At 56.8% G+C, this 16,884-nt stretch overlaps 1 protein-coding gene across 8 annotated transcripts in view; it reads right to left on the bottom strand.

Moving 5' to 3' along the window:
• COL18A1 (collagen type XVIII alpha 1 chain) overlaps positions 1–16,884 on the bottom strand; it is a 39,461-nt gene that overhangs the window by 5,572 nt on the left and 17,005 nt on the right. For 2 of the 8 annotated variants that reach the window (XM_085584651.1, XM_085584652.1), the window contains exons 3-25: positions 7,601–8,145; positions 4,852–4,932; positions 4,705–4,764; positions 4,385–4,523; positions 4,180–4,283; positions 4,070–4,096; positions 3,803–3,973; positions 3,688–3,714; positions 3,535–3,597; positions 3,369–3,455; positions 3,176–3,229; positions 2,947–3,096; positions 2,756–2,818; positions 2,530–2,574; positions 1,466–1,606; positions 1,322–1,384; positions 1,183–1,209; positions 1,046–1,090; positions 862–924; positions 500–535; positions 349–429; positions 180–209; positions 44–70 (exon numbers count right to left, since the gene is read on the bottom strand). In XM_085584651.1, the coding sequence (XP_085440777.1) occupies positions 44–70; positions 180–209; positions 349–429; positions 500–535; positions 862–924; positions 1,046–1,090; positions 1,183–1,209; positions 1,322–1,384; positions 1,466–1,606; positions 2,530–2,574; positions 2,756–2,818; positions 2,947–3,096; positions 3,176–3,229; positions 3,369–3,455; positions 3,535–3,597; positions 3,688–3,714; positions 3,803–3,973; positions 4,070–4,096; positions 4,180–4,283; positions 4,385–4,523; positions 4,705–4,764; positions 4,852–4,932; positions 7,601–8,145 (2,129 nt within the window). Of the gene's footprint in view, positions 1–43; positions 71–179; positions 210–348; positions 430–499; positions 536–861; positions 925–1,045; positions 1,091–1,182; positions 1,210–1,321; positions 1,385–1,465; positions 1,607–2,529; positions 2,575–2,755; positions 2,819–2,946; positions 3,097–3,175; positions 3,230–3,368; positions 3,456–3,534; positions 3,598–3,687; positions 3,715–3,802; positions 3,974–4,069; positions 4,097–4,179; positions 4,284–4,384; positions 4,524–4,704; positions 4,765–4,851; positions 4,933–7,600; positions 8,146–11,868; positions 16,744–16,884 lie in introns of those variants that run through there. The other 6 variants (XM_085584646.1, XM_085584647.1, XM_085584648.1 and 3 more) reach the window with 6 other exon arrangements.

Here is a 16,884-nt window from a genome sequence, read left to right as displayed (position 1 = left end):
CACCAGGGCCACCCCGTGCTCCTCGGTCGTGTCACCAACTCACCGGGAAGCCAGCACGACCTGGTCTGCCCTGCAGAGAGAAGCACAGAGGCTCCTAAGAGTAAAACCCCTCTTTCCAAAAACAGGGTGCCCTCCTGGCACTGCTGAGGGGTGGGCACAGGTGGCAGAAGGGCACCTACCTCTGGACCAGGAAAAGCCACCAAAGACTTCTGCAAAAAGAGACAAAATGAGTTTTTTCCCCCCGGATCCTGGGTCTAAGGGTCAGAGCTGCTGGCGAGGTCTCCCTCATGATGGCTGCTGGAATATGCCTTCCCCTGCCCTTTGCTGAAGCCAAGTGCCATCACTTACATCTTCACTGGAGACACTGATGACCTGTCCAGGAGGACCAGGGGGGCCAGGCAGCCCCACTCCATCTTGGCCTCGCTCTCCCTGGAAAACATAAGCCATCAGCCCAGGGCCACCAGTGGCTGGTCCCCATCCCCAGCCTGGTGGCACCTACCTTCTCACCAGTGCTGCCTTTGTCACCTTTGGGTCCCTGGAAAGAGCAGTAGAAGCACCAAATCTCGATGGACTCTGGCTCACCAGTGCAGACCCCCTCCCACCTCTGCCTCCAGCTCCAGGCAATAAGCCAAGCTGCAATGATTTTAGGTGGAGGTGGTGGCCAGAGGGGCAACAAGGTGGGGGATGACAGGATCCTAGGGAGTGTGGGCACCCCTGACATGCAATGAGCCAGGTCCCACAGCGGGAGGGGGAATTTTGGTATTGTGGCTGTTGGAGATGGAGCTGCTGCTATCAAGGGTGCCCTGCCTGGAGGTGGGGGTGGGGGGGGGTCTTCTGGAGCTGGGGGCCTGAGGCTCCTACCTGTGGTCCAGGGAAGCCCTCCGGGCCAGGGCGGCCATCCATGCCAGGCATGCCAGCATCTCCCTGCAATGGGAGTAGTAAAGGGTAGGATGCAGTCCCAGGTCGTGCAGCACAGGACTCCTGCCCACTGCCCTGCACACCTAGGTGCTGGCACAAAGCCATCCCAATCTCCCAGTGCTCCTACCTTTGGGCCTGGCAAGCCAGGCTGTCCAGGGCTGCCGACCTCTCCCTGCAAGTAAAGAGGTGTCAGAGGCATCCCTACAGGCTGCCTGCAGGCATCCTACATGGATGGAGCCAGGAGCACGTTGAAGGGTTCCTCACCTTCACCCCCGGCAGTCCCGGCACACCCTGCAAGCAACAAGGGGACCATGAGCACTGGGTGATGGCGGGGGACATGATGGCTGGGAATACCCCAGGGAGCCCAGGATGGAGAGGAGAGAAAGGGCAGGAATGGTCCTACCTGTGGTCCTTCAGGCCCAGGTGGTCCAGGGGTGAATGACAGCCCTGAGCCCTCCATGTCACCCTAAATGCAGGGAGAAAGGGCTGAGCTGTGTCTGTGCCTGGCTCCAGCTCATCCCATCCCATCACTGCAGTGACCACTCACAAATCCAGCCTCGTAGCCTGGCCCTGGTGGTCCTGGGGGGCCAGGGGGTCCTGGCTGCCCTTGGGGTCCGATGGGCCCAGGAAGGCCAGCTAAGCCCATTTCTCCCGGGGGTCCTGCTGGTCCCATTTCTCCTTTGTTGCCCTGCAAAGGAGACAAGAAGTGGACAGATGGAAGGTGGCAGTGGTCACTGCCTGGAGCCTGCGAGCAGGAGGCAGAGCATCCTCTCACAAATCCCCTCTGGGACAGGACAAGAATGATCTTCCTGATGTTCCCCTGCCTAGGGGCTTTGTGGGAGGGGGCATTGCCCAGCTTGGCCACCCTTCATCCCGCCAGCTCCCCATGTAATGTCCACAGTGGCCACCAGAGGCTCGTCTAAAATCATAAAATGGAAATGTTTTTGCAGGTCGGGCTGGCTGCAGTGCTGCAGCAGAGCTCAGTGCCATAAAGGAATGCTTGCAGGCATTCCTGGGATTGCAATGGGTCTGGAAGCAACAGGATTGGACCTTACGCCCACTGCCACCCTATCTGCCCTCTGGGTGCTGCAGAAGTACAGAAAGTTAGAATTAAGGTTAAGAAACCTTATTTTTTGAGGTTTTTGCCCCCAGCTCAGGCTGCAGTGGATGATCATCCTCAGGGGCAGCATCCCAACTCTAAGGGGCTCCCAGCAAGCCTTTACTTCACCTTTGGGGATGCAGGGTGGAAAGAAGCTGGAGCAAGCAGACAGGAGAGAGTCATGCACAGAAGATGGGGTATTTTCCAGTGGGGTGTGGGCACCCCCCGAACAAAGTCTTCTCTGTGTCTTTAAACACCCCCCCTTGGTTTTCCTGCCCACTTCCTGATGTGGCAATGCCTGGAGCAAAGCCAAGGCAGGGTAGCAGGTGCTTGGTGAGTATCCTTTGTGGGGTCAGCAGCTCCATGCACCTTTGAGATATGGCCCTGATCTGGGAAGAACACAAATAGCAGCACCCCCCCTCCCCATTCCTGTGCAAGGTGGCTCCCCCAGGCAACTCCCTGCCTCCAGTCTGCAATGGAGAACCCAAAAAAACCCACCCCAGGCACAGTACCTTGGGTCCTGGTAGGCCAGGGAGGCCAAGGTCACCCATATCTCCCTGGGACGGAGGAGAGAGAAGGGGGTGTGAAGAAGCTGCCCAGCTCCAGGCAGGAGCAGAATGGTGCTCCCCAGCCCAGGAACTGGGGCTTCCCAGAGATGTGCCAGGGGTGCCAGATGCCCTGTGGGACAGCTGTGACATGCTCCTGGGGCACATGAGGCAGAGCCAACCTGCCACTCACCTGCTCTCCTTTGGGCCCCGACTGCCCAACCTCCCCATCTCTTCCTGGAGGACCCTGAGGACCCTGTAAGATCCCAGGAGTTGGTTCCAGCCCAGGAAAACCCCGGAGGGCTGGTGGGCACCAAGCCCCCCATGGCCACAGAGTGGCCCTGGGATGGGGGATGAGTCTCCTTGGCCACCCCACAGACCTACCACTGGCCCCGGGGGCCCAGGGATCCCGTCCCTGCCCGGCAGTCCAGGTGGTCCTGGCAGGTCTGTGCAGTTCATCCCAAAACGCCCTGGCTCCCCTGGCAAACCGGGCACGCCAGGTGGCCCTGGGGGACCAGGTGGCCCTCGTGGACCCTAGAAAAGACACGGGGGGCCGTGGCTGAAGGTGTCCCCCCACTCCCAGCTGGCAAGACAGGCATTCACCCCCACTCACCCGCAGGCTCTCCAGGTCACCACCGAAGCCAGAGCCCTCCATGTCAATGAAGGTCTGGGTGAGAAGCACAAGGGTGATGTCAGGGCACCTGGTGGCACTGGGGCTTGCCCAGGGGTTGGTGGCAGCACTCCGCACCTCTGTGGCTTGATGGACCCGCCAGCCCTCAAATCCCTGTGTCCCAGGGGGCACTCACCAGCTTGTCGTTCTTGGAGGAGGGTCCCGGTGGTCCTGGAGGGCCAGGTGGTCCAGGGGGTCCTCTCGGCCCCATGCCTGGGTCACCCTGGCATAGAGGAGAGAGTGCAGTTTGGGGGTGCAGCTGAGCTGGGGATGAGGGGAAGGGGGGCAACACCGGCACTCACCTTCTCCCCCTTCAGGCCCGGCTCCCCCGGCATCCCGGGGAACCCTGGGGGCCCCATTTCACCCTGCAAAGGGGAGCGGTGGGGGGTCAGCAGGCGGCAAGGCAAGGAGGTGGCCGTCCCCTATCACCCTGCCACCACCTCCACCCCACTTACAGGTTTGCCGTCCTCGCCAGGATCTCCCTAGGGATGGCAGAGAGGGGACAGGTCAGTGTGCAGGTGGGAAGGGTAGTGGGCAAGGACAACCCTGTACAGGGAGGAATTGACTCACAGGCTCGCCATCCCTGCCAGGGGCTCCGTCCTTCCCTGGTGTCCCTGGGGGCCCGGTGACCTGCTCAACCACTGAGCCATCAGCATGCCGAGAGAGGGTCCCAGGGGGTCCAGGGTTACCTGGTTCTCCTTTTTGGCCCTTAGAGCCGGGGTAGCCAAATCCAGCACTGCCCTGGGGATGGGAGGAAGATGGGAGTGGGTGGCAAGTCTCTGAGGTGACAGCCTGGGTAGGGCATGGCTCTGTGCCAGCTCCCCCAGTGATGCTCACCTTGACACCCAGGTCTCCTTTCTCCCCCTGAGGATCAGAAACAGAAGTGTGTGTCAAATACAGACATGTCACTGGCACCCTCGAGCTCCCGGGGATCAACTCTCACCCACCTTTTGACCCTTGACACTGCCTGGCCCTACAATGCCACTGGTCCCCGAGTCCCCTTTCAAGCCACGTTCCCCCTTCTCTCCCTTTTCGCCTTTCTGACCGGTGCCTGTGGAAAAGGAAAAGGACCCAGTCATGGCTGGGGATGGCCACACCACCACTATGTCCCCACTTGTTCACCCTGGGGAATGGGAAAGCTGCTGGAATTACCTCCCATAGAGACCCGCAGCGTCTCCTCCGCTCTGGTCCTCTCAGCTTGCTGCAGGGACCCCCCGCCACTCCTCGGGCCACTGCCCCCCACCACGGGGGGGGAGGTCACAGGGACAGCATCCACCAGCCCTGGGACACCCTGAGCCAACAATGAGGGGACACCATGACACCGTTCACCTCCCAGTTCCTTCCCAAAAGGGACAGGTGCTGGGACACCATCAAGCATCCCATGACCTCAGCCATGCAAGGCACTCAGCCCTCCTTGTCATGAGAATTTTGGGGTCCCACCCTGGGTGCCATACTTGTGGGCAGCAACTCACCTCAACCTTGCTTAAGGATTGCTGTCCACCTTCCATCCCACTGCCAAAATCCCCAGAGACCTGCATGTGCCCATGGAGAAGGAGTGAGAGCTGGGAGCATGGTGGGGGCAGCCCCGAGCCCTCCCCGGCCACGCTGCCAGTGCTCACCTCTGCATCATCCTCCTCTTCCTCACACTGGCGCTCAGCCGCCCGCGGGTCCCCTCGGAGTTTCAAATCTGCAATCACCCCCTGCAAGGAGACCACGGATGGGTGGGGGACACAGACAAGCCACCCGGCTGTGATGTGACCTGCTGTGCCACACGGCCGCCACATCCTTGAGATCTTGGGAGAAAAAGGATGGATGAGATCTGCTGCCCACACTGTGAGAAGCTGGAAGAGGTCATCACCCAGCTGGGGGCATTTGTTTGTGAGAGGAACTGATATAATTGTTTTCATTCTATATAAACTATATCTTTATGATATATTTATTATCTATAATCTATCTATAATCTACTTATAATTCATTAATATTATGTCACCGTCGGCCTGGCTAAACTGCAGTTGCCCCTGTCCCTGTTTTCCTAAGTTCATCATGTTTCCTTGCCTGGACATGGCGCCCTGTGCTTTCAGGCCAGCCCAAATATTATTTTACTTGTCTTGCCCAAAGAAGAGACACCAAGGGGGAGGTATCTCCTTTCTCAGAGTTCACTTCACAGCATCGTCCCCTGCTCCTTCCCACTGGGATCAGACGGATGGGCAGCATCCCAACTTGGCAGACTCCCATCCCAACAGCATCCCTGTGTCTCATCTTGCAGCAAGGACCCAGGCTGGGCTCTGGGATGTGCTGGGTGACCCTGCTTGCAATGGGAGCTCAGGCTGTGGGGTTCAGGGGTTCTTGCAGTGGGGTTCAGGCTGGTACCCACACCACCTCTCCTGCTGAGGCCAGGATGCTACAGAGGTTTGCCTGGAGGCAGCATCCTTAGGAAGGGATTTGCGGTGGTTTCTTGTATGAACAAGTGGCCTGGATGCACATGGTGCTTTCAAAACACAAACAAATAGTAAGGAAGTGCAGATTATTCCAGGAAATACAACATGTGGGCTGCAGAACCTGCCCGCTGTCCTTGTGTGGGGCAGTCGGCTGTGTCTAGGGAGCCCTCAGGAAAGGAAAAACAAGGAGCACAGCCAAAAGATCCCTGTAAAAGCTCTGCTGGGTGTCTGGCTGGGTCCTGGCTTCTAGCTCTGCTCAGCCGATGTGATGCCAGCTCTGGCACATGGCTTGTCCAGCCATGCTGGTGGTGCTGGACAATGGCTGCAAGGCTGAAACCTGGGGGTTTCCAAAGGAATGGCAAACAAGCCAGTTCCAAGCCCTGAAGCGAGGCAGTCCCACAGCGGATGGTGATAGGGGACCTTTGCAGCCTCTTTGCTCTGATAAAGGAGCAGCAGCACCAGAGATCTTCTAGTGAATCCATAGAATCATGGAATCATTAAAGGCTGGAAAAGCCCTCTAGGACCATCATGTCCAACCATTAACCCAGTGCTACCAGGTCCCCCGCTAAACCATGTCCATCCAGCTGCAAACAAACCTTCCTGCCAGGCCCTAGCTGAGACCCCATTTGCCCCCTTGAGAGCTGCTGTCCCAAGGGCTTCTGCGTCACCTGCAAGCTTTGCCCCTCCAGGTTTCCTGCCACAGCCGTAAAGGCAACTCAGGAAGGAGCAGAGGTGCCAGGACACCACTCCAGCTGCCTCCCAGCAAGTTAATCCTGAGGCTTGATCCAGGGCCAGGCTTTAATACACTTGATGCCCCGTTAGTTCCAGATAACGCGAGCCAGGGCTGGACAGTGATGGAAACACCACGAGGCAGTCAGATGCTGCTCCCTTCTCACCCAGCCAAGGCCTCCTTCCCTCCTTAGCCAGCTATTCCCCACGGGAAAACTGGGGGTGGGCAGTGGGATCAGGGGTTGGCAAGCCTGGGAACATCACCTGCTACAAGGGTCTGCTCTGCTCCAGACTGCTGCCATGCCTTCCATACAGTGCCAAACCCCTCAAGCTGAGGAGGGGAGCTCCTCCACAGCCATGACCTGGGTCCTCACAGCACGTTCAGGAGCAAAGAAATTGCTTTTCAAGAGCAAAGAGTTGCTCTTCAAGGGAGTAACCAGAATCCCAGGGCAAACCAGTTTGTAGCCCATCAATGATTAACCCCTTCCTGGGGGAGCTTTCCCTGCCCAAAGCCATTCCAGGGGGAATGGGGCAGTACAGTCAGGATGATGTTTAAGCTCAGAAACGTGCTTTGCAGAACTCCACAGGAAAAACATTGCTCCCCTCAGCAGAGCCTCTGTTGCTGGGCAAATCCTGCTCAGCCCAGGATAAACCTCAACATTCCTCTCCTCAAGTCCTGAAGTGGATTTTCATGTCAGCTGGGCATTTTCCCCACACTTTCCATAACCCTTATCTGGAACACGAGTCCTGCTCAAAGCACAGGCTGAGCTATCACATCCTTCTTCACTCTTCAAAGTCTTCCTGGAGATACCGCCCAACATCAGCCAGCAAAGATATGCTCCAGCCCAAGCATTTTTCCCATGCAAGAGAGACATTTTACCAGACAAACCAGTTTCTCCACCAAAGGAGCTGGGTATTTTTAGGAATGGGAAGATCTGAAGAGGCTCCATGTGTTTGCTGAGAAAAGGCAACGATGGGAGCTGCATAGCAACCCCATGTCCTCCTGCCAGTCCAGCTTGAGAGCTTTGCCTTGGTGAGCCACAAGACAATAAATCAGTGGCATCTCAAGCCACTTTCACCTCCATCTCATGTGTCTCCTTCCCCAGGGACACACATGGAGCTGGTTGTCTTCTGGGCATGGGCGGTGTCACATCTCTCCAGGCTTCTGGGAGATACTCCTTGGGGTGACCCAAGCTCTTACCTGGTATTTATCCGGGTCAGCCCCTCCAGCCTGAGCAACAAAGAGCCCGGAGCCCTCTTCCAACTCCATCTCATCTGGGGAACGCTCGAAGCGGACGCGCTCGTGCTCTTCACAGTCCAGGTAGAGGACAACTTCGTCCTCCTCCACGCTGATGGCAAAGCGCGTCCACTGGTTGAGCAGGGTGGGCACGGTGAAGGTGGCTGCTGGGTAGGAGCTGGGCGAGCCCGGCTCCGTGTAGTAGAAGATGATCTGCTGCTGGCCCGCGCGCAGCTCCGAGAGCTTGACTCCCACGTAGATGATGCTCTGCGAGGCGTCCGTGACAGCAAAGAGCACGCCAGCCCGGGGCGTGGTGGGCTGGATGTGGAACAGCAGCGAGAAGTCCCGGTAGAAAGGGCTCGGCAGGTGGTACCGGGCCACCTGGCCCGTGTTGGCATTGGGACCAAAGACATAGCCTGGGTTGTTGTCAGGGCCATAAATTCTGTGGATCTCCTCTGTTGGTGGGTCCCCAATCAGCTCCAGCAGGCTGATCTCAGCACTCAGGCTCTCTGTGAGGAGGAAGGACAGGGGATGGTCTCAGGTTCAGACAAGGATGGTCACTCAGCAAGGACACCCCTGCCCGTGCCTCCCAAATACACTGTCCATCAGTGACTCCTTCCACGCACCCGCCCCAAGATTGGTGTGTTGACCAAGGCAGTGACCTTAAGCTGCTCCCACTACATCATTCAGATACATCTCCCAAAATGCTTCCCATTCCCAGCTGCTGGCCCTCCAACCACAACTGGGACATCGCATGACTTGGGTGGGAAGGGACCTTAAAGACCATCTCATTCCAATTCCCCCTGCCATGAGCAAGGACACAATCCACTAGACCAGGTTGCTCAGATTCCCTGAGATGGGATAAAACCAAAGGGGTCTTGCCCATGGCAGGGAGATGCTGCTGGAGCACCAGGATGCTGAACTGCCACGGAGTCCTGGAGAAGTGTGTTGCATCCATACTCAATTCTAGGATCACAGTGACCCCTTACGTCATCCCAGGACAAGATCCTATGGCCACCCCAGCGGGGAATAAATCAGAGCCATCCCCTTGCTGCACCCTGGGAATGCAGCTCAAGCCAGCTCAGCTTCCCAGATGCTCTCAATTTGGAGGTCGCCTCCTTTCCCAACTCCAATTGAGAATTAGGGAATTGGAAAAGTTCTGCTGGACATGGTCTGTCCTGCCCAGCGCAGCTGAACATCTGGTGAGGGTGATCCAGCACTGTGTCTGTCAGCTCCTGTTGTTCTGGCAGCCAGCACATCCTCATCGCCCACACAACAGGCGCTGGATTCCTCCTCTCCTATGTAAACCGCTTGGGGCCAGTGCCAGCTCCAAAGAAGAGGCTTTTTAACCTCTCCTTGCCTGGGAAGCAGGAAACCCAGCCACCCTGGCTCCGAAACTGCTGAAGGATCTGCACTGGGAATGGATGCCCAGTGCTGAGCTTTGGCCCTATCCTGAGCCAGGTGCAGGAGCTGACACAATTCAGTGTCTCCAGTTCCATCCCTGATTTTCATGTGAGCAATGGGGAGTCAGATGGGAGTCAGATGAGTCAGTCAATGGGGGATATCAGATGTGTATCTTGAGGTATCCTGGGCTGAACCCAGGAGGATCAGCCAGGAACCTCCACCTAGCTCTTTGAGACAGGTATTTTCCTCCAGAGAAAAAGAAAAAGAAAAAGAAAAAGAAAAAGAAAAAGAAAAAGAAAAAGAAAAAGAAAAAGAAAAAGAAAAAGAAAAAGAAAAAGAAAAAGAAAAAGAAAAAGAAAAAGAAAAAGAAAAAGAAAAAGAAAAAGAAAAAGAAAAAGAAAAAGAAAAAGAAAAAGAAAAAGAAAAAGAAAAAGAAAAAGAAAGGAGGAAGGGAAGGGGAAGGGGAAGGGGAAGGGGAAGGGGAAGGGGAAGGGGAAGGGGAAGGGGAAGGGGAAGGGGAAGGGGAAGGGGAAGGGGAAGGGGAAGGGGAAGGGGAAGGGGAAGGGGAAGGGAATATTCAGCCCAGCCTTGCCCAGCCCAAAAGGAAAACACATTTCTTGGGATGGTGATGAAAACTTAGGTGCCTCTTCCAAAGCCTGGGACATGGAGTATTTCCAGGTCCCAGGCTGCCAAGTCCCAGTGCAGCCACAGCCCCATGACAGGGACCCAGCAGCCAGCGGCGACATAAGAAGTGCCACCAACTAAAGGTGGGGGTGAACTTCTGCTCTGCCAGAGCCAGACACACTGATCCTCTGAAACTCTGGTTCTGAAACTGCTTTGTGTCCACCCTGTTCCCCAAGCCCCCAGTCCCTCCCAACCTTGGCACCCCAAAACTGAGCACCTGACTGGGAGAAAAATCTCTTTCCCAGTCTTCCACCAGTTCTAGCCCCTTTATCTGCCCTGAACTGGGATCAGGCTTCCCCAGTCTGCTTAGAGGAGAACCTCTGGATCCTGGAGTCCAGCACCCTTTCACTCCCAGGTGTGCACAGCCCTACACCAAAACTGATGGGGTGAGTTAGTGGGGCTCCCCCAGACTCTCAGACTGTCACCCACCCTTGAGTCACTCCATGCTCAGCACTTCACAGGCTCATTCCAGCTGCAAATGCCAGGATGCAGGGATTGCGTTTATCTGGGGTTGGAGGAAGCCAAATTTGTGGCAGCTTTAAGAAGAAAGGAAACCAGAGCTTCCTCCCGGGGGTCCACACGGGTGTTAGAGCCAGTGCTGCAATTCCTGCAGCCAGACAAGTCATTGTGTCCTCCCAGGGCTCAGGATGACGAGACACGCTGAAAGAGGCTTTTGTTAGCAGGGCAATTTGCAACCATTCTCCCCTTGGAGCTGCAGCCAGCTCTGGGAGTCTCCCTCCTCCTCAAACATGCCACTCGCCCCCGAGTCCGGGGTGGGACCTGGGTGCTAGCACTTCCCAAACCAAATAAACTTTTTTCCCGCATGACAGAGGCTGGATGGGGACTGGGGAGCAGAGGGGCAAGGGGAGACCCCTTCAAATGTCTGCTCTCTACAAAGCCAAGTGCCCCTTCTCATTCCAAGAGCTTTCAGGCCACACCTGCTTTTCCCAAAGGGCATCCAGAACCCAAATATTGCAGCACATCATCGCTGTGGCAAACTGGGGATGCACCAGGGAACATGGAGAGATGGTGGGGGTCACAGTGAGTTTGGTGCTGGCATGGGATGGCTGTGGGGATGTCTCTGGACACAGTGATTCTGCCATTGGAAACGTTCCCAGGATGCTCCAAGCCACCTTCCCACTCTGTCATGACGTTCCTGGCTGGCCTGAGCCCAGGCTGCCAGCGTGGGATTCAGGGGACCTCCAGCACACAGCAGCACATCAAGTCACTCCATGGGGTGCACCACAGCCCCCACATTCCCCACTCATTCCTGACATTGCCCATCCAAGCAGCCACAGTGCAGTCCCAGCTGGGAATGCATCTCCTCTGCAAGCATCCCCATGATCCCAGTGCACCCCCCCATGAAAGAGCCTCTTTGACACCGAGGAGACCGTGTGTGCGACCCTGGTTTGCCAGCCCCGGGTCTCGGCATTCCTCCTTGGCATCTCCCAGCCAGGGGTCGCAGGGGAACACAGCCTCATTCAGAGGCTTTGGCAGGCCAGGGGAGCTCCAGCTTTCATCCCAACTGCATTCCTCCAAGCACCAGTCACCCCCCTCCCTGCTCCCTTCTCTCACCCCCCTGCCCTGTCTGGGTCCCAGGAAGATCACAGCCACCGAATGACGAAGCTGGGGGTGAAGTAACCTCTCCCCTTTTCCAAGCAGTGGGGATCAAACATTAGCTGCCATTGGGTGAATCATTAACCCCAAAGGGCTGCTCCAGAGAAGGGGGGTGTGCGGGCATGGCTGAGGGTCACCTTGAGACCTCTTCGCCACCACGGTGCTGTGGCTGGGTGGCCACAGGGTCTGGGTCCTTGCCCTGTTCCTGCAGGGAGCTGCCAGCTCTCCAAGTGCTCTGATCCCAGCCAGGATGGACACCCCAAAGCCCTGCAGCACCTGGATCCTGAATGCCAGCACGATGCATTTGAGAGCATCCCCAGTGCTGGCCACTGCGATTCACCAGGAGTGATGCTCCGTCTTGTGAAGGGAGCCAAAACTCACTGTCTGTTTGAAAAAGCCAAGGCTGGATAGAAAGTGATTTTGGATTCGGCAAGCATCCCATGGGCACAAGGCAGAAGCATCCCCCAGCCCCTGGGGGAGTGTGGGCAGGGGAGACACGACACAGGGACGCTGCCCAACCACGTTACCTGCAGAAGCATTAATAAAGACACAAGAAACCCCTTCATCCTCCTCAGGGAGAGCATCGCAAGGCAGAGGCAGGCGCCTGCCGGCCAAGTGACTCCAACACAGGTCTCTGACGGCCTCGCAGAAGCCCTGGCACGGCGGGGGGGTTACGGGGACCGAGGGGCTACAGCCAGGGAGCAGCAGCAAGCAGAGGAACCACTCCAGGTAGTGATGGCACCGCGACTCAAGCAGCCCCTCCCACTCATGCAAAGCTGCCCGAATTTCCTCCTCGCTGCTATGCTGAAGGTAATTTGGCAATCGGACATGGCTGGTGCCCAGCACGCTGCAGAAAGGCAGGTGGGTCGGGATGGGCTGGCAACGGCCGGCCGCTGGTATCAGTCCCAGAAAGAAGGATGTGAGCCCCGCACTGTCACTCCTGGAGAGCTGCATGGTAGCAGTTAGTAAATCGAACTCCAGAGGGACAGAGTTATCGGCAGCAGGAGAATCCACACCCTTATCCAACCTCTGGTCAGGCCAAGGGAGACTCTGGCTCTCCTTCCTGCTGGCCAGAGCCAGCCCCGGGTGGCCGCTGCCATGCCATAGGTTCGGTGATGCTGCGTGGAAGTAATGGGGAGGTTGTGCCAAGGGGTCCTGGAACGGCACCGCCTGCTCGTGGGTACTGTCACCTGGTGAGAAAGGAAAAGGGGCACTACCTGGCTGGAGACCAGCTGGTCTCTGCAAGGACACCTGTGTCTCCATTGCTGTAGAAGTTCCTGTCCCCAGGAACTCTGGGTCCTTGGTGGTTATCGTCCTCAGGAACTGTGGGTTCTCAGTGTTCCCCAGAAGCTCTGGGTTCTCAGTGGTCACTGTCCTCAGGAAATGAGAGTTCCTCATTGCCAGGAGCTGTAGATTCCCAGTGGTCCTCATGCCTGGGAGCTGTGGGTCCTCAGTGGTCCCTGCCCCCAAGAGCTGTGGGTTCTCAGTAGTCCCTGACCCCAGCAACTTCAGGTCCTCAGCAGTCCCTGTCTCCAAGAGCTGTGGATCCTTGGGGGTCACTGACTCCAGGAACTGGGGGTCTTTGGTAGTCCTCATCCTCAGGAGTAGCAGATGCTCAGCGGTCCCTGTTTCCAGGAGCTGCAGGTCCTCAGTGGTCCTTGACCACAAAAGCTGGGGGTCCTTAGAGGTCTCTGACCCCAGGAGCTGCAGGTCTTCAGTGGTCCCTGACCCCAGGAGCTGGGAGTCGTCAGTGCTGGCTGCCTGCTGTCCTGGGGCAGGTGACATGCTGTGGAGAGGAGCGATGCTTGGCCACGCTGTGCTCTCCACCAGCCCTGTGGCATTCCTGTCCCACTGCTCCGTGGTTTGGGCCGCGGTTCCCTTACCCACAGGTGCTGCTGTAGCAGGATCTGCCTCCTGCTGCCATGGGGTGGTGACATTTCCTGCCACCTCACCACCCCGTATCCCTGAGGACGGGCTGGGAGGCAGAGCTGTGGCTGAGGTTGGCGGCTCCGATGCCGGGATTCCCTCACTGAGTACTGCTGGGCTTCCTGTGGTCTTTGTGCTATCCCAAACCCAGTCCAGGAGCTGTGTTTCGGAGCAGGAGAAGCAGCAAGCCAGGAAGAGCAGAAACCCCAAGCGAGGTGGGGCCATTGGAAAGGGAAAATGAGCTCCGTTGCTTCCCAGAGCAGAGCAGAGAGGCTGAAGGGAGGGAGGGAGGGAAGAGCAGGAGTTCTGTCCCAGCCAGGCTCTCGGAGCACTCACATGGCTCTCTCCTCCCAAGCTCCAGCACTTCAAACCAGAGCAGAGCAGGGGGAGGAGCGGCCACAGCGCCGGCCCTGCCAAGCCTTCCTCCCCAGCGCCAGCCTCCCGCTGCTGGCACAGCCTCTCGGGGACCCCACTGCCTGCCTGGGGACCCACCGGAGCCCCCCAAAGCCTTTGGGAGCCAAGCCAGCCTTCAGACCCACCCTACCGATCCCTAGTGCCTGTCCCAGCAGCTGCTGCTAGATGTTTAACTCCTTCCTGCCCAAAAGATCCTAAATCCTCTCCCCCTGCTTGACAGCTCTGGTTAAATCACCAGCATGCACAACTGTACGTGGTGGGGTCATGCATGGACACGGTCCTCATGGATGCCCAGCTTTGTTGGAACACCCCACTTCAGGCCTTGGGAAAAGGTTATAATCTCAGAGGAAAACTGAACAAGGAGGGAAACAAATCCCAGAAAACAGTTCCAATATTTCCACTGGCCAGAAACACAACAAGTCCCCAAAGCCAAGTGTGTAAAGCCACTTTCCTGGCTCGGTTACAGGGCCAGGACCCCCTGCCCAGGTGCTGTCACAGGATGGACAGGGGAGCACTGCAGCTTTCCTGCACCCCCAAGCATCACATGCCAGCAACACCTTGAAGCCAGGTCTGAGCAATCACAAGTTTCCCAATCACAAGTTTTCCTGGAGCCCAGGATGAAAATCTTCACTGGGCAGCACTGGCACTCTCCCACACCCCAGAAATTTTGATTGTTCTTTGTCTCTGCTTTAAAAAGTAACCCCCAAATCCACTTATCCTGCTCAGGTGACGGTGCCCCTCATTCCTAGGGATGGCCAAGCAGAGATGGAGCATTCCCAGGGCCGACACTGCCATGGTGACACTAAGCAAGTCACCTCCACAGCTCAAGAAGTGTCCCTGGGACAGGGTTTTGGTGGGGAGGTGACAACTTTGGCTGCCCTTGGCTGTGTGTGACCAGGAAGGTCAGAGTGTGCTGTGGTCCTACAGAGTGGAGATCTCCATATGCCGGAGCTGATGCTCCGCTTTAAAAATATTCAGGAAAATCACCGAGACAAATGCTCAGATGTCCATTTTGCTTTATGCAACATTTCCCACAGTATTTTGAAGCAAAACAGGCGAGTTTTCCCCTGAAAATGGGAGCTGGCTGCTGCTGCCAGCAGCTCTCCCCGTGACCGATGATGTTAGGGGCGCCTGCTGTGGAACAGCCCCCACCAATCTGGACAGGACACGGGTTTGTCCAGATGGCAGAGCTTCCATAGGGCCCCTCCCAGAGCTCCAGTACTGCCATCAGCCTGGGGAAGGAGCCAGGTCTGCTAGCCTTCTCTGGCGTGTCCTGACCAGCTCGGCTGCCCTGGGGCCAGGGTGCGGTGGCACCATTGGGATGCAGGACTCCTTGGCACATCTGAGAGGAATAGGAACGACTGCTGCTTCCATTCCCACTGGTGGGATGGAAACCTTGGTGTTCCCAGAGCCTCTCCCCACCCCAGAGCTGTGCAGCTGCCCCCATGAGCTGCCAGGATCTGGGCAGCAGCACCCTGCTGAGGTACCCCGAGCGTGTGCAGACAAGATGCCCAGACAGAGAAATTCCCACTTCTCCTTTCTCTTGGAATTAGGCAGCTCATGAGAGGGGAGGGCAGCAGCAGTCCCGTGGGACACCCTCATTAAGTCAATGAGCTTCATTTCACTGCACACCTTCTTGCAAGCTCCCTGGGAAGGAGCCAGGGCTGGGGCATACCCAAAAAAGGAATTTCCAGATTAGATGCCCTGAGGGTGGGCTGTGGCACAGGTGGGCACTAGAGCATCTTGGTCCAGTGCAAGCAGCTCTGCCACTGACCAAGCAGCCAGGCAGGGACTGGGAAGGCACCAGCTGGTGAAATATTTTGGAGAAGTATTCCCCCTGCGAGAAGCCAGGGCAGCTGGCTTGCTGGCAGAGCAGGGAAAACCCCTTGCTTTTACCTCCTCCAGGCTAAAGGCTCCCAAAAAGCACTTTGCACACTCCATGAGACGCTGCTGCCAGCTTGCCATAACCTTGGACTTCTTGAAAAGCAAAACTGGACCCTCACCCTGGTTCTCCCTCCCAAAGAGGCTGGCTGCATCTTCCCAAAATTGTCTGACATCTGGTGCTAAAACATGGCTCCTCGGGAAAAGGGGGATTGGACTGCCCTAAGACAGCACTGAGGGCTCAGTCCTGGGCCAGAAGAATGATGGGGGGAGGGGGAAAGAGAGAAAAAAATAGAGGTGGGGGAAAAGAGTGGAGATGGGAAGAAAAGAGATTGGGGGAAGAGGGTGGGGGGAAAGAGAGTGGAGAGAAGAGAAGGGGAAATGAGAAAGGAGGAAGAGGGAAAGAAAAAGAGAAAAAAGAGATTGGGGAAGTCAAGGAAAGAGTGAGGAAGTGGAGGAAAGTGTGTGGGGGAAGTGGAAGAAGTGGAAAATGAGAATAGGAAAGGAGAGAGAAGGAAAGAGAAAAGAGGAGAGAAACTACAAAAGAGAGGAAAAAAGAAGAGGGGGAAAGGCAGGGGGAAGAACAGAAAAAAGAGAAGAAGGGGATGAGGAGGAAAAGCGAGGAGGACAAGGCAAGAGGGGGGAAGGGGAGGGGAAGAGAAAGGAAAAAAGAGATGGAAGAAAAGACAAAAAGAGAGGGAAAAAAATGGAGGAGAAGAAAGGAAACTGAAAAGAGAAAATGGGGGTAAAAATAGGTTAAAAAAAAGAGAGATAAGAAGCGGGGGGAAGGGAAAAATAGATAAAAATAGGGGAAAAGAGCCTGTCATCAAGACCTGCAGCCTTTCATCCGTGGTCAAAGCACACCGACGCTACTCTCCGGGGTTGTTGTCCCTGCAGGATTTTGGGAGGGGACAGGGAGCCTGCCGCAGCCCAGCTCAGCAATTCCTCCTGCACAGGCCAAGGATTCCCCAGTAAGAGCCGCACGGATGGACGGATAGGCAGAGGGACAGAGGGACGGACGGATGGACAGCAGAGGGAGCCTCAGGCTGAGCAGAGAGCAGACGCTTCCTCAGGGAGATGCCACCGTGCTGGACAGTGCTGAGATCCCAGAGCTGGGAAGGGAAGGGAAGGGAAGGGAAGGGAAGGGAAGGGAAGGGAAGGGAAGGGAAGGGAAGGGAAGGGAAGGGAAGGGAAGGGAAGGGAAGGGAAGGGAAGGGAAGGGAAGGGAAGGGAAGGGAAGGGAAGGGAAGGGAAGGGAAGGGAAGGGAAGGGAAGGGAAGGGAAGGGAAGGGAAGGGAAGGGAAGGGAAGGGAAGGGAAGGG

Source organism: Lonchura striata, chromosome 7, assembly GCF_050655825.1.
Source record: "Lonchura striata isolate lonStrDom1 chromosome 7, ASM5065582v1, whole genome shotgun sequence".
NCBI lineage: Eukaryota > Metazoa > Chordata > Aves > Passeriformes > Estrildidae > Lonchura > Lonchura striata.
The sequence above is the reverse complement of the archived record's forward strand: the minus strand, read 5'-3'. Positions and strand labels throughout refer to the sequence as shown.